This window comes from Lasioglossum baleicum, chromosome 1 (assembly GCF_051020765.1).
Source record: "Lasioglossum baleicum chromosome 1, iyLasBale1, whole genome shotgun sequence".
Taxonomy (NCBI): domain Eukaryota; kingdom Metazoa; phylum Arthropoda; class Insecta; order Hymenoptera; family Halictidae; genus Lasioglossum; species Lasioglossum baleicum.
This window is the reverse complement of record NC_134929.1, coordinates 15297859-15324109: the sequence shown is the minus strand read 5'-3', so window position 1 is coordinate 15324109 and position 26251 is coordinate 15297859. Positions and strand designations below refer to the sequence as shown.

The following is a 26251-nucleotide window of genomic DNA, read 5'->3' as shown; positions in this document are numbered from 1 at the left end:
GTGCAGTGCGTACACATATGTCAGTCATGAATCGTGTCTCTCGCGCGGATAGCAGCTCGTCCATGTAATCCACGTGTTCGCGTTCGCTGTCGGAGGACTCGCATACCTGTCGCACTTATATGACCTTACATAAGTGAATCCACTTCCGTCGTTCCAAGGATTTAATATCGCGTGAGATATTCGTCTGGGACCAAAGAAACTCTATAAGTCAATGAAAGTAAATCTCTCTATAGCCTCTAACTTGGACATCAGCGAAATAAATTATTTGAAAAATAATAGTGGACACTCTTCTTACCGTTAATTTTCTAATAGACCTTTTAACCCCTAAGTGGACCTTCGAAAGGCACTTTGAAAATAGAATGATTCAATTCAATTGTATTTAATATAATATTAGGTTGGCAACTAAATTCACGTCCTTTTGTTTCGTAATTCTTTTATTGTATCATTGTAACCTCATTCAGTGACTATTTCTTTTGAACTGTATATCATTGAAAAGCTCTGAATTTTGCGATTAATTTGATATAAAATACTCGTGCTAAAACATTTATGTAAATGACTTTGTTTGAGAAAATGTGGAGGTCACGAACTTACAAGGGAAGGACCCCAAGTGTCCGACTTCGATTTTGATAATCTTTTGTGAGACGATGGTATATAGATCCCTAATTATACATATATGCAAAATGTTAGGTGTAGTAACTCAGTAGTTTTAAAGATATAAACAATTAAATTTTCATACATTGTTGATATACCATGATTTGCAGCTCAACTGTTTTGAAGTTTAATTGTTTATATCTTTAAAACTATTGAGTAACTACACCTAATATTTTGCAGACATCATTAGGGATCAATATACCATATCGTCTCACAAAAGATTATCAAAATCGAAGTCGGACACTTGGGGTCCTTCCCTTGTTAGTTGCCAACCTAATATTTACATTTAATATTCAGCTCTATTGAAATAGTGAGATAGTAGTGTGATACCGTGACAGTCAACGTGTTACCCGAATCCGTTTCTGCCACTCATTTAAAATAGCTATTGCTACTCATTGTTGCCAAATCAGAGGGCTCGGCAAAAAGGCGTAGAGCAGGGATAGGCATTTTTGTCTCAATTGAGACAAGACTGTCCCCACCATAGCGCCCAGTGTCCCCCACTAGCATCCGCCGTTACCATGGAGGAAGGACGCGCTTCGTCCGTCGCAAACAGGGCCAGTGTCGCCAATTGAGCTCCAAACGGAGCTCACACATTCCCCTCTTTTTCCCCTTCCACTATCCCATTCCAGCACCATGCGCACACTCCACCAACGTCCCCCACTAAGACCGTACGTTGCGCACGCGCAACGTGTCACATATTACGACCCTGGCCATCAGAGAGGGGGTATCTAATTCCCCTCGATTTGCTCAGTCTGGCGACACTGAGCAGGCCTCGCGCAAAAGGAAGGTTGGTGGGGGAAGCAGGAGTTTGAGGGGCACCTACCGTGACCACTCAGTGTTCCGATTGAAGCAAGCGTAACTCGCGCATGCGCGGCAATTTCAGCCTCAGTAGCGTAACTATTTCGATGAAATCGGGTAGCTTGAGCACCCCACAGACTTTTACAAAGTCTTTCTTCACTATTAACTGCCATTTTATAATAAAATATTAACGTTCCGCGTCACGTCTCTCGTCCATCAGTCGTCCCGCTAATAACACCGGTACATTCCCGCCAATATAACTGCCTCAAGGCATCAGGGCCCTGGCCGCTCGGTTGCGTCATCGTAGATACGCTACTGTCTTAGCCGCGCATGCGCGAGTTACACTTGCTTCAATCGGAACACTGTGCCCACTCCTGGCGTAGAGGCAACGCAAATTGGGTGTGCGCATCCACGTCACGTGACGGGTCCGTGGCGGAAGCGTGGGGACGCACTCCGTTGCAAAGTGGGGGAAATAAAGTCATGGAAGAGAAAGGGTGGGAGACAAGTCTCAATCTGGTGACACTGTCCTCTCCACATGAATGGTAGCAAATAGAAAAGAATGTTCATTAAAATCGTTGACTTGATGATGAGATTCTGCTATGCTCACTTTCGATAACACTTTTCTGACCCACTGTACGTGTCGGGGCGTTTACACTGTCATTGAAATTTGTCGGTTTGGTCGGTCGCAAATTTTTCGCCAGGTCCCCGTAGAGACGAGGGTGGCAAACGGAGCCCATGTGTAATTGGTCAGACTATGGCGCATCGACTCGCGGTATTTCGCAGGCGAGTGCACGCACGCGGAATTACAGCGACCGCGCGCAACGGTGCGTGATCGTTGAATCCGTCCCTCTCCCTTCGTGTTGCCCGTTTTCAACGAAAACGCACTTGTACACCGTGTTACGAACAAATTAGTATCTCGTTAACAGTGTGCATCGTGTCCGCGCCGTTGCGTCCTCGCGCCTGATATATTGTCGACGCGGGTCGCAACGCGTGTCCCGAAACCTGGAAAAATACTGTACGAGATTACAGTTTGCCGAGGTGAAAGATCGGTTCAATATGGTTTGCTGGGGAAGCAACGAGGGGTCACTTTAACGCGTTCCGCGGGGGCTGCAGTTTTAACGCTGTCTCGCAATTCGATGTATACAAATCAATCTCTCCACGTGATAGAGGATTATAGGAAATTTGTCGGCCTCGTGGTACTCAATGAACCGAATAAAATGTTTCAGCAACAAATTAACTCTTTCAGCGAACATTGTGACGTATTTCATCATTCGTATTGTGTATCCCAATATTTTGTACACGCGAATTCGTAGCCCCCGCAATTGATCAATTGTAACTTTATTTCATGAAATATTTTAGCCCCGTTCCACTCGGCTGCGGAAATGCCAATCCACGAAATGAGAGAAACACGTGATTGAATGATGCTCGTAGTTACACGGATCTTTATGTAAAATAAAAAATGTTTGCATTGATTGCACGACACAGGAGCCAAATGAAAATTTCTGTCTCCTTTTAATTGTGTTATTGAGGTGAAACTAATACACAGGTGGCTCTAAATGTTTTTAATATGTCCACTGTCTTAAATTGTACGTACCCCTTTTTGTCGTAAATGCATAAAATCCGCAGTCTACTCATAATATAAAAACGTAAAACACTATCAAGCATGTCGTATTTTTTATATTGGTGGATGAAATGTAAAATAGCAAAAGCATTAGAAGAATATCAGTATATCACAGACACTATTATTTACAATTTACTAAGATTATTGTAGTAAACTGTAGTTTTACCTCGCTTTATATGAAAGAACTTTATTATTATACATGTAGTATATAATTATACATATTATACATTGTATAATTAATTTTATTATACATATTATACATTGTATAATTAATTTTATTATACATATAGTATATGCATATGTATAATATGTATACATTATTATATATTTTTATTTACAAGTCGTTTGTAGAACATGAGGTAAATTGTAAATAATTTAGTGAAGTTCAGTGAAGTTTAGTGAAGCACTCAATAAAGTGAGCGATAAATGTCCGACCAATACGCAAATTTAAATGGCACGACATAAATGTCTTCAGAATTTATAGATACCGTTTAGCACATAGTAAACTAGTCAGATACGAGAAAATATGATAAGAACCTTGTGTAGATCATTCTATAAGAAATTTTGATAAATACTAGCAAATAATGCAATGCTTGTATTATAAATTAATATATACGAATGAATTCGTTTTGACACACGTTATCATATGGTATGATAAAATTACATGACATTCCATTTAAAACATTAAAGGCCATCTTCATTTCTAAAAAAAATAATGCAAATAAAAAAATTACAGAATACATTACATTGATTGCAAAAGAACAGTACTGTAGTAACTTTTTCCTGTTTCATTTTTTTTTTAATCACAATACTTTTCGAAAAAACGCTGGCTAGTAATTACGTGAACACATTGTATAATTGAATGATGGCAGTAAGTTAAGAAAATGTTTAATCGCTTCTGTTTTATTTTTAAATCGGACAGGAACTTTTGGAATCATATCATAATAAATAGTTCCAGATAATTTGATAAGAGCATTCATTTTTACAGGCCTCGATGAAAATGTGAAAATTTAATCTGCTCAGAGCACATTGAATATGATTCAACAGCTGGTTATGTACTTTCGCTGTACGAATAATCGTAATACGTGCGCATATCCTGCGCGAATCTGGCGGTTTTCAGGCTGCACGTGTGCGACCGCAACGACGATAATAGGGTCAGCCGATATGTTTAAACCTCAATCATGGACAATCAAATGAATCGCGATAATTTCGTATGCATCGTTATATTATTACTCTCGTTTCATAAGTTAAATTATTTCCACAGTATTTAATTACCTTTAAATCTGTTTAATTCATGGGACATCAAAACCTAAAAATTGAACGGATCGTTTGATATAACATTTTTTAAGGTTGTGAATAATAGTGAATATATTTCTATTCCTTTCACTCACGTTTTCTGAGAAAGTTCCATAGAAGAATGTTAACTTTTATAATCGTGGTCGATTTTCCTAATTTAATGTAACATTTGGATTTCGTCTGTTCTTCTTTTTGCTCGTCTCAATAGTAGTAAATTAGTTTTTAGTGTCAAATGCATATACTTTAACAATGCAATTCATATAATTTAACAATTTCTTTTCATACAATTTTACGTAAATTACCCTTTCAACACTACATTTTGGAATTGTACAAACGCAAAGGTATGAAAACATTAGAAGAATTTCAGAATATTGTTAAATTATTCTCGATTTATTAAGATTATCGAATGAAGAAATACTATTTAACTTGACTTCAATGGTCGACTTAGAAAATTCTTAATTTGAATCACAGTAATATATTTGGACACTTTCAGAAGGACGATAAATTTTTAACGTCGGGCCAAGCGACTTCTGAAATATTCCGAAATTCTTCTAATGTTTTTATAGTTTTGCTTTTGTACAATCCCAAACTGCAGCGTTGAAAAGGTATTATTTCAATGTTCACACGTTCGTGCAACAACCATTCTTTAATCTGATTTCGTTGTTGTTTCCCAGCGATCCAAGGCGAATTTAATTTGCACACTTTCGTGGCCATCAGTTGTCCCAGAAAACCCCGCCGAAGGGACGTGACCGCTCTAGCAGGCCCGAACAGGCTCGAGGCAATTATTAGTCGCCGCACGATGTTCCTTTTTTTAGTCCCATTGCCATTTTTTTCAAAGATTGCGTCATCGCCGTTATGCACATTCCGTAAATTCCCCGGGGTCGTAGGGATCATTAAAGACGTCTTCGTCTCACTTCCATTTTGTAGATTGTAGATTGTTTCGCTGAGCCTTTGTACTAATTGGACGCATCGCATTAACAAATATCAATTTCATCTATTATAACTAGACATCGGATCTTTATGCAAAATTTGGTGAATTGCAACAAATTAGTGAAGTAGAAATTTTTATTTTCTTTCTTAATATGTTAAATAGATTGAAAATAGTATAACAGTATTTCTAAATATTTCTAATGTTTTTAATGTTGCAAATTACACTTATTTTTGTGACAAATGCATCAAATCCGCTGTCTAATTATAACACACAGATGTATAACGTTGACATATTGCAGTCGATTATACTACGTCAATACAGAGATCCCAGAGCAAACAATGGCAGATTAAAGAAATATTAGGTTTCCGTTGACTCCTCCGCGTTTGTAAGAATGATGATCGATTCTTATTTAACTTGGTCATTAATTTTTGATCCATTAGTCGCCAACGCGTAAGTGTCAAACAGATAGTTGACTCACTAATGAAGCCCTTATTATATTAGAGACACAATGGTCCCTACTTCATAAAAGCGATTGTTGTTCTTACATGCTAATACCATTGTAATTCAACTCTCACGAGGTAAGACACGCGCAAGTGTGTAGGCGTTAAATTAAAAGCATTACGAGCAATGTTTCATATTATATCGCGCACACGTCACTTCCTTTGTTCTGTGAAGATGTATGAAGTGAAATTTCTGTCAACAGGATCTTCCACTTAAATTACGCCATCATTGTTTCTTGAACGTACTATGTTGAACACAAATTCTATTGGTATAATACAATTTGAAAATTGGGCAAATGTTTATTTCACAAAATTAACGAAAAGAAGCACATTACTTCGCATCGTCGTAGTTACCAGCTGAAGCACTATAGCGTGTTGGGATCAGGCTAAGTTTCCTCAAAGTCTCTGCCAGACGATCGGGCGTGAGTTGCATACGGGCAACACGGAGATTCCTGACAAGCCTAACCCGATTTCATTAGAGTACTTCGGTATGTCAGCGTCATTAATTTCTTTTAATACATAAATCTATCGTATACACTTACTATACAGTGTATACGATTGACTATATCTTGCGAAATACAGAATGAAGCAATATGTAATAATGCATTAGCATTTCCTTTCACAATACAAAAATGCGTAGATGACGTTCCATCGTAGTTGGCTATGGATACCAGGGAAAATTATAAATTTGAAACGCTCACTTTACGTATTAAAAATTTCATAGAGTCTCAGTATCACAGATCGTTGAACTTTCCGAGTAGAAATAATAGTGTTTGAAGTAATTGGAAATATTATTTTGCATTTTATACCTATGATATTATAACGAGGTTGCTAATAAGTGAGTTGCGCAACATAAAAACTGTCTGCATCAATTACAAGAAAAGGGGTTCCATCGAAATTTATTTTTTCCATTGATAATTTTAACAGGTTGTAAACAATGTCATATTAAATTTATCTGATGTTTCTCTTATGTATACAGTGTGTCTCAGCTGAAGGAGGCCACCTAAATATCTCCTTTATTTTTAATGGCACAAAAAAAATATTTGTGGCATAATTTAAATGGTATCGGAGGAGGAATATCATATAACAATTTCTTTTGTCCGGTTATTTTTTCATAGTTTTTTCAAGGTCATCGTTATTTTCTTATCGGGAAAACTTTTCTTTATTCCATCTTATAGCGGCTGAAAAAATACATTTGAATATGCTTAAGTCATTAACAAGATGGAATTTAAAAAAAGATTTCCCGATAAAAAATAACGATGACCTTGACAAAAACTATGAAAAAATAACCGGACAAAAAAATTGTTCCTCCATAAATATTTTTTTTGTGCCATTAAAAATAAAGGAGATGTTTAGGTGGCCTCCTTCAGCTGAGACACCCTGTATAAATCCGGAATAAAATCCGCAGCCAGCTAATAACCCGTGCAAGTGGCTGATGCGACGAAAAATAATTAATTTTTACATTTTTCTTTACAAAAATTAATTTGATTAAAAGTGAAAATACATTTGTCGTCAATAAACGTATCCCTTTTTAATTATATCACGTTCTCTGAGACACCCTACATATCGGATTTACAACAAAGTTTTGCCCCATTGTTGAACAACATTTAATGAAAAACGATATCCGTGTATCTTAATATACACGCCATATTAAAAAAAAAGAATAATCTTTGACCAACCTAATAATGCATCGTATGATATAAAGATAGTATTCAGTGTCACGTTATCATGCAATTTATCAAAGAATGGAGTAATTCTCTTTCGCGTTGTTGATAAAATCTTAACATTACCTTTTGGTCTTTATAATTGCAAAAGGAGAATGCTGACCACGAACAGTTTCTTTCTTTGCAATTCAGCTATCACTGCGATCGCGAGTTTTTACAATCATTGTATTACGAAATAAAACCATGTTCTAGCGAAATCCAAGGCCGTATTTGCGAAAGATATCATTAAGTTACTTGCGATCAACTTCTTTCGGTCGTTAGAACCGCAAGTGTTGTTTTACACGACTATCTACGATTGCGTTTTTATGAAGAGTGCTCTAAAAGTTTGGTTTAAAACTATAGGAGATCTATTTAGGAATAAATGTTATATCTGTGGTTGTCAGGAAGAACGCCGCGTGTCACATAATTTCACTTTCGAGATATTGCCGTTTAAAGTTTTGGTCACTAATGCTTTGCCACAGGATATGGGTCCAATTGCATTATGTTTTTAAGCCTTTCGAATTTATTTTCGTGTCTTTTTTCTGATAAAGACGTAAATCCTATACTATAAATCTCAATTAATGCATAAACTGAAATTTTTTAACCACAGATATATTGTAATGATAATAATAAGTAGCTTGTTCATGTTAATATGTTTAACTACAGGCGCATCCCGCACCTTTGTAATCCTGAGAAGGAATCTACCCCTTAGACGTTACTGTTATGGTCGTGATGAGGTTAAAAACGATTAACGGGAATTCAACGATTTGATTTGAGACGATTGACGCGGTGATCTTTCATTATCGGTCTTCTATTTTTAGGAGTAAAATAGGCACGATCACTTCTGCTTTCCCCCTCTCGATTCTGTTTCCCGCACCCTTTTCACTTCCGTGCTCCCGCGATAATTACGAAGCAAAGCCTGAATGCAACGGCGAGTTGAAGAAGCACATGGCCCGTGACAAGAAAAGCCGGTCTATATCCGACAGATAAATGCGATGGCTGTTTAACACCGAGGAAAGCCCCAAAGGCACGAGCCATCTCTAAAATTAATCATTCTATCGGCTTTTTGTGCGACGGAGAAACGAGATTAGAAGTTGTCCCCGGACGCCATGTTGTGCCCGTACAGTTCGCGTCCCTTTTGCGCATATACAGGGTGGAACAATAACTTTCATCGTCTTGAAAAAATATGAAAAATATACAGATTGTCCCAGCTAACTTGATTAACCCGAATTAAACTATTACATATATTTGTTTTGATACAAATGGTTGGTCCTTCTATTAACCCCTTGTCGTACCATTTTCTTTACAGTTACAGTGATTAAAACGTCATTTCATCTTTTGTGACTGTTCGTGGATAATTTTAAATCACTTTGATATTGTATATTGCTTTATAATACAACTACACACCAGGTTTAATTCATTCAGGTCTTTTACAGATTCTATTAGAGTATGTACTCGAATAAAGAAGTTTGTTCGACAAATTTTTGAGGTAGACATTTTTGTAATTTCAATAATTGTAAAATTCAGTATATAATTTATTTTAATATTATTCCTAATTTATCATGAAACAATAATGTGTCTAAGCATTTAAAGGAAAAATTATGTGCTCTGAATATAAAAAAAGAAGCCTCGAAACCGTACCGTTAAATTCCATGTTTTACCATTTTCATAGAATGTATCGATTAATAGTTATTCGGGGCAATCAATATAGCTGGGACACCCTGTATATGTATAATATAATTTGATTATACCATACAAAACTGGTATACGCAAAACTCGCACGGTATAGAGGGGGAAATATTGTGATGCAAACACTCTTTATATGGATGAAGGCGTTTCAGATATTTCAAGGTCACCTTGATTTCTTTAAATGGAATGACCTACCTTTCGCATCGTGAATCGATAGAGTGTCAAATTCTGCGTAAAAATGTGTTAACTGAAATAAGAAATAGCTACAGAAATAATTTAATTGAAAATAAAAATAATATTGATTTATTTGAAATAATATCAATTGCAAATACTATATTATTTCGATATTTCTTTATTTCAAGCTTGTCGAAAGAAATAATCCTCAAAATAATATGCAACAATGGGTGTTGGTATGAACTGTGCTCAAACCTCATAATTCGGTTATTGTACATTTATAATCACGTACTGAAACTGTTACATAAATGGTTACAATTATTTATTTCATCATTAGTCACTGAACATTTACTGTACAATTATCTGCAATAATTATAAGAGAAAACAACGCGTTATTTGAAATAATATTTCACGTGTTGCGTTTGTTGTTATTATGTAACGTTATTAGTTCAGACGTGCACAGATCTGTGTAAGTACAGGTGACATTTTAAATGTGGAAAAAAGATTTTTCTGACAAGGGGACATCTTTATAGAAAGAATTATGCGTTAATGGATATTTGCGGTTCAACATTCTTCAAGCCTTTTAATTAAAAGTTCCCAAGTTTTCAGTTAGTGACTGAGACGCTGGCCGTAAAGTCTGAAAGTTGTAAACTTACGCTGCGGAGCCGAGGAAAATGAAGACAATATTGCTATTATTAGTCTAAAGTTTTATTTAAAATTCTTTTATAATTTTCTTCAAGAGAAGACACATAATCATGTGTTTATTTAATCATTCGTCTTGCGCCGAAATGCTAATATGCGACCAAACCCACGTTGTACAATCGAAATTGTTTTGTTGCGAGTGTTTCGATTCCGATCAACATCTATTTCTCCCGAATTAATAAATCACGTAAGTGTTAAATAATACATAGCGAGCGTATGCCTGTCAAGAATTCTGAATCGTTCAAGCATTCCACGAAGAAGCTCGACGCTTATTCTTCTCAGGATTCATCGCAAGGCTTTCGCACATTCTTCATGTGGCACAAAAAATGAGTGGTATGGTTAATGTTCTCTCGTTCTCGTCTTTCTTCAATCAATTTTTTCCTATGCCGTCGAAACATTCTCTTTAATCCTACTCATAACAGGACACAGTGAATCAGAAAGCTGGATTCCGTCTTCCTAATCATGTTAATACAATAAATGATAAACAGAAAATTCAAAATAAAATTTTTCTTAAAAAATAAGATTTTTTCTCCGTGATAAATTATTGCAATTTAAAAAAGGTAAAAATAATGAAATTAAACTAGACCTGATACTGCCCTGAATTTATTAGAATAATTTGTACAATTGTATTGTGGCGAAAAGAAAATATCATTCAGGTTTAATATATGTTTAGGGGTAATTATCCTAATCATGTTAATATAATAGATGATATACATATGTACAATGAAAATTCAGAATTACAATTTTCTGTATAAATTATTAGAATTTAATAAAAGGTAAAAATATTAGAATGAAAATAAATGTGAAAATAGGCCTAATACTCCTTAAAATTTATTAGGAATAATTCGTAAAATTGTATAGGCGAGAAGGGGTAATTATTGGATTAGTTATAATAAAATTATCGGGGCCTCTTAAAATATGTGGGTACATTATAAGGTAATGATAATAAATATAAAAATAAGGGGGATATGAAGTAAGTTAAATAATATTTATTATTTGAATCTATTGGGTTGGAACAAAAAATCATGTCTCTGTTAACTGTACATTATTAATTATAAACAGAATGGTTTTAGAGGTCATTGGGGTCGTAGAATTTATTTCTGCTATTACATATTTTCTAAAATGAAAAATTGTCATAAAAAACTACGTTCATAGAGGGTGTTTCAATCTAAGAAATTGAAATTTTTACCTGTTGATTTCAAATGTTATATTTTATTATAAAAATGTTGGATTGGAACTTACAATTAGACGAGTAGTTCGAGTCTATTTCATCACTATGCGGTGCTCGAGTATCAAGTCCGTAGAGGAACAGTCTGCGCTCATGATTCCCCGAAAGAAAGTATGATTCAAATTTCTGGTAGCAAAAAGGTGGCGCGTGTGTGTTATGTTACACTTTGTCATGACTGGGGCGAGGCAACAACATAAATGCGTTCTGTGAATAGCCAACGCTCTGCTTAGTCTGGCAGAAAATGAGAAATGATTTTCTAATTAAAACTGACGTAACAAATGTTTGAGGAAATCTGGGCGATGGAGGCGGGACATCTTTCTACCCCTTTTAAGTGGAGCTACGCTGGTAATTAGGCTGTCTATCTTTATGCATTTATGGCACACGCATTACGTAACGAGACACGTGTATTAACAGGAAGTAATACTGTTTTTATGTTATTTCTCCTACAAAGAGTCTAGTTGGCTAAATTAATTATGATTTTTGTTTGACATTAGCTTTGTAGAATAAACCCCATAAATTCGAATTTGTATACAAATCTGTGGTCTCTTAGTTTCAAGATTATACATATATTTCATTTACACATACTCACATTATACTTTTACATTACATTGATTATACAAATTAGAATTAAAATATCTGCTGAACTAATAGTTTTAGACATACAGAGATGAATACTTTGTTTATAGAAAATGTATAATTCTAGAAAATATCAACAGTACAAAATTATAAATGTTGTTTGAAATATCGATCGCAAGGTAGCGAAATGTATAATATTCAAATGTTCTCGGCGCAACGGTTCGATCAGTTTATAGGAAAAAAGCAAAATTATGTACAAAAGTACAAAATTATGAGTTTACTGAATCTTTTCAACCAATAAGACCATCGGGCCACGAATCATCTTCAGATAGTGCTGTATACTTTACCGAAGACGTGTCCACCTTCTTCCGCAACGTCTGCTGATAATAAGTATAATTAGCCTTGAGTGCAGGAACAAATACTGAAAGCACAGCATTACTTGTGTCGAGTATATTTACGTTATCGCAGAGGTGACATTCCATACAACCCATTTAAAAAATTCTTAGCACATGAATGCTACGTCAGTCATGTATGCGGGTGACACAATTCTTCGTTCACCTTTAAACATTAATCTTTAACGTAATATATTATTGTGAACGGAATTTCATTAAACTATGCAGAATCTAAAAAGATTATTTCCAGAACGACAATTTCCCAAGAGAAAAGGAGAATTTGTATTTATTCTATATCTAGATTTACTGTGATGCTTAACCTCCTAACTGAATGACTCTTCAATCATGAAGATTCACTCAGGTCACGTGACAATTCGCGATGCGTCTGCGTTTACTTCCAGTACATAGTAACGCTATGCGAGGGAAGACTATATCCTCTAACTGATAAGTAGACTTGCGGATGTTTATGCATTTATGAAGAAATTGGTTGGATGAAATATAAAACAGTAAAAGATTAGAAGAATTTAAGAATGTCGTAATGTTGTTCTCAATGTAACAAAGTCATTAAGGGATGAAATAAATTTTCATTTTATTCCTGAGTCCCACAATCAATGCAGGACATTTTCATTTTGCATAAAGATCCGCAGTCTATTGACAAGTTAACTATCTTATACCTACACCTAACTCATAAGAGACAGTATCCCCTAACTGTGTCTTAGGCAACTATCCCGAAGTGTCAACAGTACAACTACTGAGATTCTACTATATGTGAAACTTGTGTGCAACATTCTTTAATTGTAACACAAAATCGTGATCGACACATGATAACGAACACGTCAGCTTCTTTGATTGTGTGAGGTTTTCTAGGGTGTTGGCTGGACAGTCACCGTGTTAAAATTCTGCCAGAACACGTGTGGATTTTGTGGACTAGATGACTACGTGTTATCCACGAGAGACTAATTCAAGCTTCGTATAAATTATTAGGAGTTCAGTTCACGCCACATGAGTAATGCAGGGCTTATAACGACTGGATTTCGCGCGTTGCAAATGGATTACTGTGTCCGGGGTGAATATTACCGGGGCACCGTTGTTCGCGGCAGCTCTTTTTGCCGGCAAAGCCGACCATACAATTATGAATTCGCCGCGTGTCGCGCGATTGGACCACGTGTATCGCTAATAATCTGCCGGTGACGGGCGTTCCGATCCGGAACTCGAGAGACCTCGAACGTGACGTGTACATACCTCCGGGCTACATCGCAAGAAGAGAGATCAGCTGATGGAGTAAGCATTGTCGGCGCTTTTCATTGTTCGTACCTACCCCATTGTCGTAGATGCCGATGAAATTGCCGTGAGGCTTGACTTGACGATACTCGAGGAATTCGTTTTTACAAGTAGAAACCCAATTTTATAAGTTAGGCCTTATGGTGGAGGTCACCTTACTAATTAACCTTGGGAAGGCTTTGGCTGTTGCTCGATGATTGCGCTTAAATTATCGTTACTGGCTCAGATAAAGATGATGGAACATCATTTTTTAAATTTCGTATGATTCCTACAAATGTTTGTTTACTCATTCACTAGCAAACTAGTCGGTCTAACATGTTAAAAAAAGTTCAAGTCCTTTGGACCAATTTTAAACAAGTCCATTTATTATAGTCCTCAACTGTAGGGTAAAGTGCCCAAATATGAACCACTTTTTGTTGGTCATTTTTTTATTATTTTAGAATGCTCTTTAAATCCAAAAAATTACCAGTTGTAGATGCATTTCCTTCCTATAACATTCTGGGGTGAAGTTTGTTCAAAAATTAATACAGCTTGGGAAATATATTTTTTTTTGGGTGTGATTCTGGTCTATAAGATTCTAGGGTGAAGTTTGTTAAAAAATTAATACAACTTGGGAAAAATATTTTTTTTTGTGGTGTGTCATTTGCTGGTTCCAGCGAAAGGGGTTCTTAATATGGTACACGTTGAGTCCCTAATATGACACCTAGTGCCATATTCGGCATCCACACCAAGAATGTCAATATAGCTATACCCATATTAGAGAACCCTTGGTAGTGCCATATTGGGAACTCCGCGTGGACTGATAATACTAGCTACTGACAAAGAGAAAATGAATTTCAGCCCAAACCAACAGTTGGCAAACATTAATATAAATAAACTGAAACTACAGATATGTTCAAACATTTCAAAACCATTCCCTTCCTCGAAAAAGATACAATCGAAAATCTAACCACAAAAATATTCAACACGTGTAGACACAACTGGCGGAGGATCGATACTAAAATCTATAAAATGGTGCTATTGCACTGCACACTTTTGAGTAAACATAAACTATTGTTTGCGGATTTTCTCACCAGAGTGTGACTTCTTCTTTACAGTATATGTATAAGGTAGTGCCATAATAGGCGACCATACCATATTTGGGCACTTTACCCCATAGTAATTTATAGTCTTGAAATGAGAATTTCTGCAAACATGTAAAATACAAAAGGTTTTAACTACTCCATACATTTTGGTTGGCTACGTAAGGGTTAAGAACGGCGGAAACTTGTTCAAGTGGCTAATACGAAAATATGACCGCATATAAACATCCAGGACGTTTCATTGGCCTCCCCGGATGATTCACCGTTCGCCGCAGTCATGGAAACCACGGAAACGCACCGTATCAATTTGCAATTAAAGGAGAAACGACAACCACGGAGGCCGCCGCGCGCCGTGCCGGTATCCCTCCATTTATCTCGTTATCCGATCATCCGCGTACGTCCGATTTTAGAATGAGTCAGCCACGATTTATCCGTTGCAGCGAGCATCGCTATCCCGCTCACGTTTACGCGAGACGCGTCCAAGACGAAACGAAAAAAGAAAGGAGAGAAAAAGCGAAATTGTCGCTCTACGAGTTTCGATTTCTAAAGCTCCGATGCCGGCGAGCGACGACACCGGTTCCACGTTAGGGTATCATATCCTCTTCTTCGGTTTCTTGCGCAACCGTTTCCAGCGTATGACTTTTGTGTCTCGTACGCTGGCACTCGCGAATGCGTGCAGCAACCGTGCGATCCGACCACTGACGCATCGTGATGCGCTGGTAGAGCCATATTTGAAGCATGTAATGAGTCCCTTTGAAAACAGACCGGTTTTAATACATTAAATCAGTCCTTTATTGACCGGCAATTGCCGGCTCGGAATCGAGATAATCTTTATTTACCCGTGCAATTATTATCTCTGTCGCAAACCCATGTTCTGCCGAGTTGGCTTCGAGTGTTAACCCTCATCCGTTCCTCATGTCAATTTGACACAGTTCTCCCGAAATAAGTTACACTGTTCCGTTATTTCTAGGTAAATTTTCTCGAAATTTCGTGTTTTTTATTGTTTTATGCGAAACACAAAAATGAAACAAATCACCTATTATATCAGATTAAACGATCTTAAAAACCACATAAATGAAATTTTGTAGGAAACAGGTATTTGACAGAATTAAAAGGAATTCTATACAAAAATATCATAACGAAGGAGCGGATCTTGAGTGGCAAAAGTTTCCAAGTCCAGTAGATCGTCAAATTCAAACTTCAATTTCTAGAATCTGAATTGGGCACTCGGAAATAACCCATTCATTTTTGTTAAATAAAAAAGAAAACACGATCTGCAATATATGTAAAGTACCAGTTAACATGAATCATCTAATAATAGGATGCAAAAAATATGAGAATCAAAAGAAATCCTGGGTATCCTGACCCATTCTGTTAGGTTCTGAGGAGTATATCGCCGGTCTTGCCGAGTATATCAAGCATACAAATGTGTACAAAATATTGTAAGAAAATGTACCGTGTTACTAATGACCTTTGATGTTAAAGCAATATTCCCACTTTTAACCCTTAGCACTCGAGTGGCGACTCTGAGGCACCACTAAATTTTACACAAAATTTTCAATTCAATATGCAGAGTACCAAATGTGAAAATTACTTAGGGAGCAACTTAAAACAATTTTTACATGGCATTATCTAATTATGTAAATTCATAAATGCTTGCATCAAACTTTTGTACAACTGCTTCAAAATGTACAACATTAATTCATACATCAAAAATGGCCCACGATTAAAGCCAGTATCATATAATTGTTGCATGTAACACCCGCTGGTAAATTCTTCCAATGCTTTTACTGTGTTTCGTGTTTACCTATGCATTTTTATGTAAACTCACGGAGAGATACATTCAGGAATTTCGTTCTTTTTGCGATTACGTAATTTTGCAAGCTCGCAGCGTGAAAAGTTCTTGTGAAATCGTGTGTGTAAAACAGCTGAGCCGGCGCGAGCTCGCGAACACACCGGTGTGGTTGGTCGGCCGGCCGAGTGTTAAAATGAAAATATTTACATACGTGGAGGAGAGGCCGAGAGCGTTACACGTCGAAAGTGAAATTAAAATCTTCCTTGTAAATTGTGCCAAGAGGCATGAAATCTGCTGCGAGTCACACGGCCCGATATACACGTAAACAGGGAATCAAAGGTTGAACAGAGACGGGCCGAGCCTCGGGGAAGCTTCTTGCGCTTCTTCTTTTTCGTTTCCTCGTTATGCAGCAGAGAGGCGAGGACGCTACCATAAGAGGACATCTCTTGGCATCTTTGGCTCTCCGTCGTTCTCCTGCCTCGGCCTCCAGCTCTGAACTACAAGCCTGGCCCAATGTACATATACATATATGCGCGAGAATCGGGGGACAGGTACCTACCTACCTTTGAATCCATTGATCCGATCTACAAATGGACCGAGCTAATTGCCCACATGTGCTCGCCCGAAAATTTTTAACACAACCCTATTGACGAGTGACACTTACCTTTAATTAATCACACAATCCTGTTGCGAGAGAAGCTATTAAATAACATGACTGAACGCGCGATTCCAGCTCGTTTATTTAACCCTTGTGTAGCCAACCGGGTACCCATTTACTGCATTCCTTTCAACAATTTGTTAATGTTCCTCTAAAAACATTACAAAATTTCTCCGAATGTCCATTCTTTGCTTGCTAATACAGTGAGTGTAAATAATATTCGTACGCCCTTGAAAATAGAATAATTTTTTTATAACAGTGCCAAACCCCCCCTCCCCCCACCTGATTTTTTATAATCAACTAGAAGCATTGGTTTAGGAAATGATAAGCGAGGAAGATTTTCCAAAAATTATAATTTACTATGTTATATGCAACAATAAAAAAAGCATTTTTAAAAAATATTTTATTAGAGCCTTTTATTAGATATTTAAAATATGCGTTTTTGTAGGTGTATGTTGGTTATACACATATTGAAAATTTCGTCGAAATTTCATCAAAATAAAAATACATAAAAAATAAGTTTGGGAAACGCTGCTCTGGAGAAATTGCCAGACCAGGATTCATCATTTAGAAAAAAATAATGTTCGTTTAACGTCATTGTTAAAAGCGGAGCATTTCGCATGCGACAACCTAACAGCTTAGTGAACGGTGAGCAAAGTGTTACATAAATCACGGTTGCACGTGACACAATGATCGGAGCACTTCCCAAAGTGACGTGCATTTTGAAAGGTGGCGCTTTTATCGAAGTCCATTAACGGTGAAACTTCGAAACAACAACTAGTTCGAGAATAAGACGCGACGGGATAAAATGTTGTGAGCTTTTGTTGAAGTCAGTTCCTTTGTGATAGACGCGATATACAGCACGGCGCATTTGGACGAGCACTCACGGGTTATCCACACGACATGACAGTCGTAAATGGCGTTAACGCTTTTTAATGCATTCCTCTGTCTACCATGTCGGCCGTTCTCGGCGAACGTGTACTACGAGAACGAAAAAGAAGTCCTTGGACTTGAGGGAGACATTGTGCTTCCTAATAAAGGGTCGAAGGTATACAACCAACAGGTTGTTCTATTCGAGACCTCGGCCAGCTAGCTTTTTACTCGCGTTCTTCTAATTTTAACCTTGTACTGAAGCCAGTATTTCCTAAAACCGATGCCTGGTATACTTCGACCACTTTTGTTTTTCCCCTGATATATGTATGTATGTATGTATATATAAAATATTTGTCGTTATGGCAACAAATATAAAAAGTATATAATTTAGCCCCTTGTACACCAAGCTATTTTAACTCGAAAATTAAACATTTCTTTCGATGTATAATATTTCCATTCCCTATGATTTTTGAAATTCTATGTACATACACGAACTTGGTATAAATACCTCATACAATATCTAAATTTTTAGTAATTGATTAGTAGACAACGGATCTTTATGCAAAATAAAAATTGTCTGCATCGATTGCAAAAAATAGAATCCAAATTGTATGTTATTTTTGCCCTGAATGATTTTAATAGAAGAGAAATCATATATTAACATCTTCAATTTTAAAAATTTTCCAACAATTTTTCATTTCATCAATCAATTTTGCTATAAATGCATAAAGATCCGCAGTCTACTGATTAAATACCGATATATTTAATAATAATAATCTAAACAATATTTTGAATAATGCTACACGTGCTAAGGGTTAGAAACATTAAAATTAGAAATGTAGAAGGTATACAATTTTTTCTTTTTAGAAATATAGAAAGTGAGAATTTCTTTCTCTTGTGTAGTCTAGCACCTTGTTTATAAAATTTTTAAAACATTTTAGCATTTTATACATCACGTATATGTATCAACAATTTACATACATATATATTTCATTCGAGACGCCAACAGTAGATGAGGTTTGAAAAGTTTTGTAGGTATATGTATAGTATTTAGAAGTCGACTGCTCTGCAATAACAGAAATAAATGTTTATTATTTAAATAATAAATTAAAACTTTGTTGGTAAATGCATCTGCACACATTCCGCATCCTTGCTATAATAATACAAATTATTTTGATTGACTATCACTCAGACATGTTTGAACTTTTAAAACGGAAGTTATTCCATTTGTCACCTGACAGTACATTATCTGTAATTTTCCAGATCCATTATTACGTCGGCGTACATAACGCTCTAAAAATCTTTTGTCGACTTTTATGTCGGTGTCGTAAGCGTCGTTATTCGGTGAAAACATGCAGGATACGAGTTTACTTGTTGATCACGTGGTTACACAATTTTTCACGGCATTCCACTTTCATGCCTCCAAGTCTCATTAATCTTTTCATTTTTCGCAACGTGTTAAGGAAACAGCTGAAAAGTAGCCTAGTTTCCTACGAGTCTCGATCATTTCGCTTAATAATCACTTTCGTCCATTGTTTCCTAACCCGCTGTCAATGCTGCCATAAAAAGATACTGTTATATAAAACAGTAAAAAGATTAGAGGAATTTTAAAATACTCTTATATTATTTTCAACGTATTAAACATATTAACACGTTCGCTACCAGCATTTGTTTCGTTGCTTACCTTCCTTGTTCGAAAGTTTTATTAAATGCAACGTACCCAATTTTGAATTATTAAACCAGTTTAGCAGAAGGAAGTCACAGATTCTCTGAAAATTATGCATTCCACTATGACTTTAAACAACGAACTGCATAAAATTAAGTTGACTGTTTTTAAGTGAACTGTCAGATTGTGAATGTCAAATATTTATGACGGTGGGGTAACGAACATGTTAAGAAAGACAATAAATGTCTATTTCACTCCAGATTGTTGCAATTCAGGTAGACAATTTTTATTTTGCATAATGATCCGCTGTCTATTCATAGGTCACTAAATAAATGACTACAGGATATTCAAGTTTGATCAAAATCCGAAACAGTACTCCAAAAAGTGTCCGATTTCGCGTGGAATGGTCCTAGCGACAGTGGAGCAAGTGTGAGCGAGTATGTAACACGAAAAATCCGGACCCTTAAGGGGGCCGTCTCCTCAAGTGACCTTGGACGAGATTGATCGTCACGCTATAAACGAGCAAGCGGCCGGTAGACGAAGCAAAATAATAACATTTCTGTCCAGTAGGGGACAGAAATCCCGCTCGACGTCCGTGGACGCACTAAAATTAAATAAGAAATTTTTAATATGAAATCTGAGCTTCATCGGTGCGAAACGGGTCAGTGGATGAGTCAGAGTGGGAACGCGTTGTGGAGTAGGGAGCGCTGTAGCGTGGAGTGGGGATCGCTGAACGCGATCACGTACTACCGAGCGTCGCGCGGGGAAGTGTAACGGTTAAATTTAATAGTTTATATCTACTAAACGCATAGCCCAATTAAAAAAAATTTTTTTTTAATATTGTATTGTCATCCAGTTCTGAGCTATGTTTAAAATTGTCTGTGGCTCATCGGGAAGTTAGTTCAAACTCAATTGCAAAAGCGAGCTAATAAAAACGTGGTAAAATAGGACAAATCCGAGGAAAATTGGAAGGATGGCAACCCTATCCGCGAGTAAAGTTATACGATCCTCATACTTTTATTGCGAACATAAAACGAGGAGTGGAACGGTACGAAACCCATTTACGGGAAACTAGTCTGCAGTTCTATCTTTCCACGATTTCGTTTATTTATCGGACATCCTGAGCTCCATTGGAATCGCATGTATCACGAGCGAGCACACGAGCAATCTGGCTGTTACCTACGCGTGGGCACTCTCGGGGTATTGTCGGGTGAGTCATCTCTCTTTTCCGTTGCTCGTGTATGTACCTCTCATCACCCCGTGTGCAACGTGTGCAGTACAGCGCGGTTTGTTTTCTGGGTAAAAGTCGAAGCCGCGTGGTTCTTAAGAACAATGGAAACAAAAGTGGCACGCCGCGCCGGCACGCGTGCTAGCACAAAGTAGCCATGGTCACGGCGGTCACGTTTCGCAGAATGTTGTGTCGTATAAGTATACCGGTGCCGCGTCCACTATGTACACCTATACCCTGCATTCTGCCTCCTTCCCGTTGTTCTACCCTCGGAAACTATGTACACCGTTGTGTATGTATTTACCAGCCACCTCGGTGTGCCCGCCGTATTTGAGACACCAGAGATGATCCGTCTGTGAAGAAAAGCGGAAATCAACTACGAGAACTCCGTTTATTCGAGCTCCGCTTACAGTAGACCCCCATAACACGGCTCGTTTGACATGGATCCGCACGAAACGGCGCAAAAATTTCGCTGTGGCTCGTAAGGTCAATGTCCCTAGCTCTGATCAGCGCGGATATTATTATTATTTATTTATTGATGCCGTAAATCATGCTTGGTTTATATTGTATACATTAGTATAACATTTTACAAGTTATAATGAAGTATATGTCGTTATACACGGTGTCTCAGCTGAAGGAGGCCACCTAAATATCTCCTTTATTTTTAATGGCACAAAAAAGATATTTATGGCATAATTTAAATGATATCGTAGGAGGAATATCATAGAAGAACCTTTTTTTGTCCGGTTATTTTTTAATAGTTTTTTCAAGATCATCGTTATTTTTTTTATTCCACCTTGTAAATGACTTCAGCATATTCAAGTGTATTCTTTCAGCCGCTATAAGATGGACTAAAAAAATTAGTTTTCCCAATGAAAAATAACGATGACCTCGAAAAAACTATGAAAAAATAACCGGACAAAAGAAATTGTTCTCCTATAATATTCCTCCTTAGATACCATTTAAATTATGCTATAAATTTTTGTGCCATTAAAAATAAAGGAGATATTTAGGTGCCCTTTCTCTCCTTCAGCTGAGACACCCTGTATAAAGTTAAATTAATATGAACGGTAGACGCTAAATCCTAGTCTTACATTTTTTGATAATAACTCTGTTACTATGCGCAATAAAGAAATAGTTCAAGTAAATGCTGTTGAGTTTAATGAGAGGTATCACAATAAGAAACAATCAATAATAATTTCTATTCAAAAAAATGTTGGGAGCCTCTTCTTGTCCAAAAAATTTAATACATACTAAGGTATTAGCCCTCCTTAACCATCTAATTTAAAGAAGAAATAATTTGATATCTTCATTAGATTCCGAGAAAACAGCTTGCAGCACTTTATCTGGTACACTCTGTATAGCTATTTGATAAAAATTTAACCCTGTGATAAACGTCGTAAACAGGAAAAAACCAGAGTATAAATTGCTGCACTTAAGGTCTAATGCAAACTTGTGAAATGTGTTAATTATAAGATGCCTTGTTATTAGACTGCGGATCTTTATGCAAAATAAAAGTTGTCTGCATCGGATGCAAGAAATAGAAACTAAAATTGAATGTTCCTTTTCGACAAATCATATGTTGAATTTTATCCTCTCAATTTTGCTATAATTAAATGCATAAAGATCCGCAGTCTAGTTAATACGTTCCAGGCGTTGGAGTTTAAATAGACTATTCAGCAAGAAAAGTAACACAAACGAAACAAGTATTAAAAACCATGGTCCATAAATCGATCCAATTTCATTAGACCGTTCCATAGAATGTCATAAAGCAGCCTGCATATCATAATTTCAAATTCAATTACGTACAATAGAATGTTAGGTTGCAATTCTAGAAGATATTTCACCATCAGCGTAACCGAACCCAGTTTCGTCGTATCTTTTACTTTCTTTATGCTGCGAACATAATACGAGGCACGATCTGTTTAATTTGACAACGCGGGTTATGCAACGAGCTGTCAGTGTAAGCCATAAGCGACTGGTTAGTTGGCAACGAGTCCTTAGGGGATCGATAGGAAACCCAAAAAGAGGAGTAGCCTTTCGATTAATTCGATTGGAAGCCCTAACTAAATATATGCCGGTCTGTGCATGTGATAGATTATGATTCTTTATATTTGTGTTGTGCAGATCGAGAACGTGAGCCTGTGTGTGGGGGCGCTCCGAGCCCTCGGAGCGGACGTGGGATCCGTGAATCCAGTGGAATTGGCGGCAGGATCAACCCTGTGGCCGGTCCTCGCCCTTCTTTTCGCCCTCTCACGATACAAGCAGAGAGCGAAACAACTCCAAGACATGCCGAGGTAAGCCTTTAATGCAGGTTTCTTCTTGTCGACTAGTGGAAAGGTAGAAAACTTCCGTATCAACCGGATTATTTTCTGTGGATAAGGTAGAGTACCTTTACCTATTGCCGGTAACATCGTTCCTCTACCTCTGCAACTGAAGTCAAGTTAGGAATCGTAACACATACGCGAGGTACAGTAAAGTCGCGTTTACTGCGATCGGGTACGCGATCACTGTCCTGCTCCCTCCACTGTCATGCTGTCCTTTTCTACGTTCGGCTTTTTTTTTTAACTCTCGGCACGGTAGACGCAGTCATAATAAAATAATGTCGGTATTTACTGTTGGACAGTAAACACTCGACTTTACTGTATAAGAGTAGACCAATCACCCAATGTATTTTTCTATCTCGCAACACATACGAGATATAGGAATAGACCTAACACTCAATGTATTTTGGTGTCCGTTTTAAGGCGTTAACGCCCCAGAGAGTCTCTGGTAGAGACCCCATTACCATGTCAACACCCAACGAACGAATGCTTATAAATATTGATTACAAACGAATCAACAATTTTAATTATTTCATCTAAAACACTGTTAAAATCTTCATGACTAATCTGACTACTTAACACTAAACCTACCACGAGGGTTCAAATGATCCATTTTAGATTTTTTATTTGACAATCATTGAAATTGTAAAGGCGTTTCCATGGGAAGTTATTGAATATATTTTTTTACTCCAGTATATATTATAGTAAAAATCGCACAAAATATAAATAAATTTAGTCTTGTTATTTTTATAATACTATACACATCAGTAGACCGCGACATATTTATGCATTTATAGCAAAATTGAGTAGATGAAATTCAGAATTGTTAAAAAATTTAAAAAATTGAAGATGTCAATATATGCGTGCCCCTCTTTTAAAATCATTAAGGGAAGAAATAACATTCAATTTAGTTTCTATTTCTTGCGATCTATGCAGACAATTTTTATTTTGCATAAAGATCCGCAGTCTAAACATCAGTCACTTTTGATGGTCGGTAGGTTTAGTGTTAAAATACGGCAAGGGGTTAACGACGACCTGTCCTCTCGATTTCGTCCCGGTTTTCGCAGACTTTGGTCGATACCTGTGCCGCGGATAAATGTCCGCGTTATCCCCTCGGCTCGGTTTTACAAAATTCCGAAGTACTTAGGGTCCCCGCGCGATACGTTCATTCTTCGCGGAGTTCGAATCGATATACCGACGCGTCCCGTTGGACAAACGAGCCGGCGGCGCGGCGTACTCATTAACGTCCGCGTTAATCAAGCTGTACGCGGTCTCACACCGTTGCATTTCCGCGAAGATAGCGTTATACGTGCTAGTCCTGCCAGGCTCCATATAATTACGCGTTTATGTATATGTGGCGTTATACTAACCTAACCACGTGCCGGAGTTTCAAACATTTTAATTACTCCCACGCAATCCGCAGTTAATTGCTCTCGCGACTCACGGACGCCAAGGAGCTGCACCGACTTATCGTTTTTCTTAATTCGCGTGCACCCGCAGTATGGCGACTGTCAAGGTCGTTATTTTTAAACGCTCATGCTGCTACTGCTGCTGGCCCACGCAGGGCATACTTATGTTACTACTTTTATGGAGAGCACAATAAACAACATAGGCTTCCGTTAAAAAAACAGTGCAGTTGCATTTTTCTGACGCACTGAATGCATTAAATAATAATTTCAGACGAAGTCGTTCATATTAATTCTAAAAATTTGTTGAATTATCAATGAGATTGCCTTCACAACCGTTGATTTCTGGTTCTGAAAAGACGTTTGGAAAATTTTTGAAAGAACTTGAAAAATTGTCAGAAAGTAAAGTTGTTTAGAAGTAGAGTCGATTCCCCTTTTTTTTAAGTATAGAGATTTAATTTATTTGTTGTGTAGTACTCAAACTATGAACACCCTCGATCCGATCCTTTTAATTACATGCCTGTAGGCAAGAGCAGCTCATCAGTGACGAAGAACATATGTGACGGTGAGATCTAGCTAGAGTATCACTTACCAGAACACTCGACAGAGAAAGAGAGAGAGAGCTCCAAGAAAATAACTATACTTGTTCCATCAAGAATACATTCAGCGAGCAATGTAATACAGCGGCAGAGAGAACATATTGATCCTTGTAGTAATTGATGAATGCAGATTTGATGCACTGAAAACTGTAAAAATAAAAATATTAAAAAATTATAGGAAGAAATTCACGTCTATACAGGGTGTCTCGACTAAGCACGACCTCCAGAATATCTTCATTAATTTTGGCAAAGTAAACAATTTTTTATGTGCAATTTGAATATCAAGTGATCACTATCCCAATGGATTTTATTTTTAATGTCGTTTTTTATGATTAAACAGCAGATTGTATGCATTCGGAACAAAAATGAGTCGGTGAAATTTCAAACAGTAAAAACATTAAAAGAATTTTGAAATACTATTTATGTTATCTTCAACCTATTAATCACATATTAAGAAAGAAAATAAATTCCTGTTTCACTCCAATTTGTTGCAATGCATCCAAATATGTACTGTGACATGACGTTCGAATGACTTTGAACTCCGAAGATGAAGGTCAAACTTAAATTTCATTTGTAAGGAGAATGCAATCTGTAGAAAGTGTCTTACACATCTCATTAATTTAGAACTTATTATATTTTTTCTACTTTGGCATTAGGAAAAGTTTTTTTTTATTTCTAATTGCTACTTGTTGGTTTACTCAAAATACCAAAAAATGGCGCAGCCTCCATATTGTAGCAGCCCCTTCAATTCGTGAACTGTTTTAAAAAAGAGGAGGGTTTACTACAAATATTTTTAATTTATTGTAAAAAATACGTTGTTATAGTGAGGTATGATATCAATCAAACAAAGTGAAAAATGTGACCAGAAGGGAAAGCCGTGGCGAGTGAAATTCAAGGTTCGCCATCTAATGAAACGTGTAAAGACTCTTCGTCGGAATGGAGAAACGTAAACCGTCGGAACCCTCAGGAACGGTCGACATTAACATATTAACAATGCTCCATTATGCTCACGACTGAGGATAGACCGTGGCCCGTAGTGTTGCGCTCGCCACACAATATAACCGCACGCATACACGGA

General features: G+C 37.0%; 1 protein-coding gene across 9 annotated transcripts in view; it reads left to right on the top strand.

Moving 5' to 3' along the window:
• Sick (sickie) overlaps nt 1-26251 on the top strand; it is a 375431-nt gene that overhangs the window by 132525 nt on the left and 216655 nt on the right. For all 9 annotated transcript variants that reach the window (XM_076447138.1, XM_076447119.1, XM_076447108.1 and 6 more), the window contains one exon: nt 22972-23141. In XM_076447138.1, coding sequence (XP_076303253.1) covers nt 22972-23141 — 170 coding nt within the window. The remainder of the gene's footprint in view (nt 1-22971; nt 23142-26251) is intronic.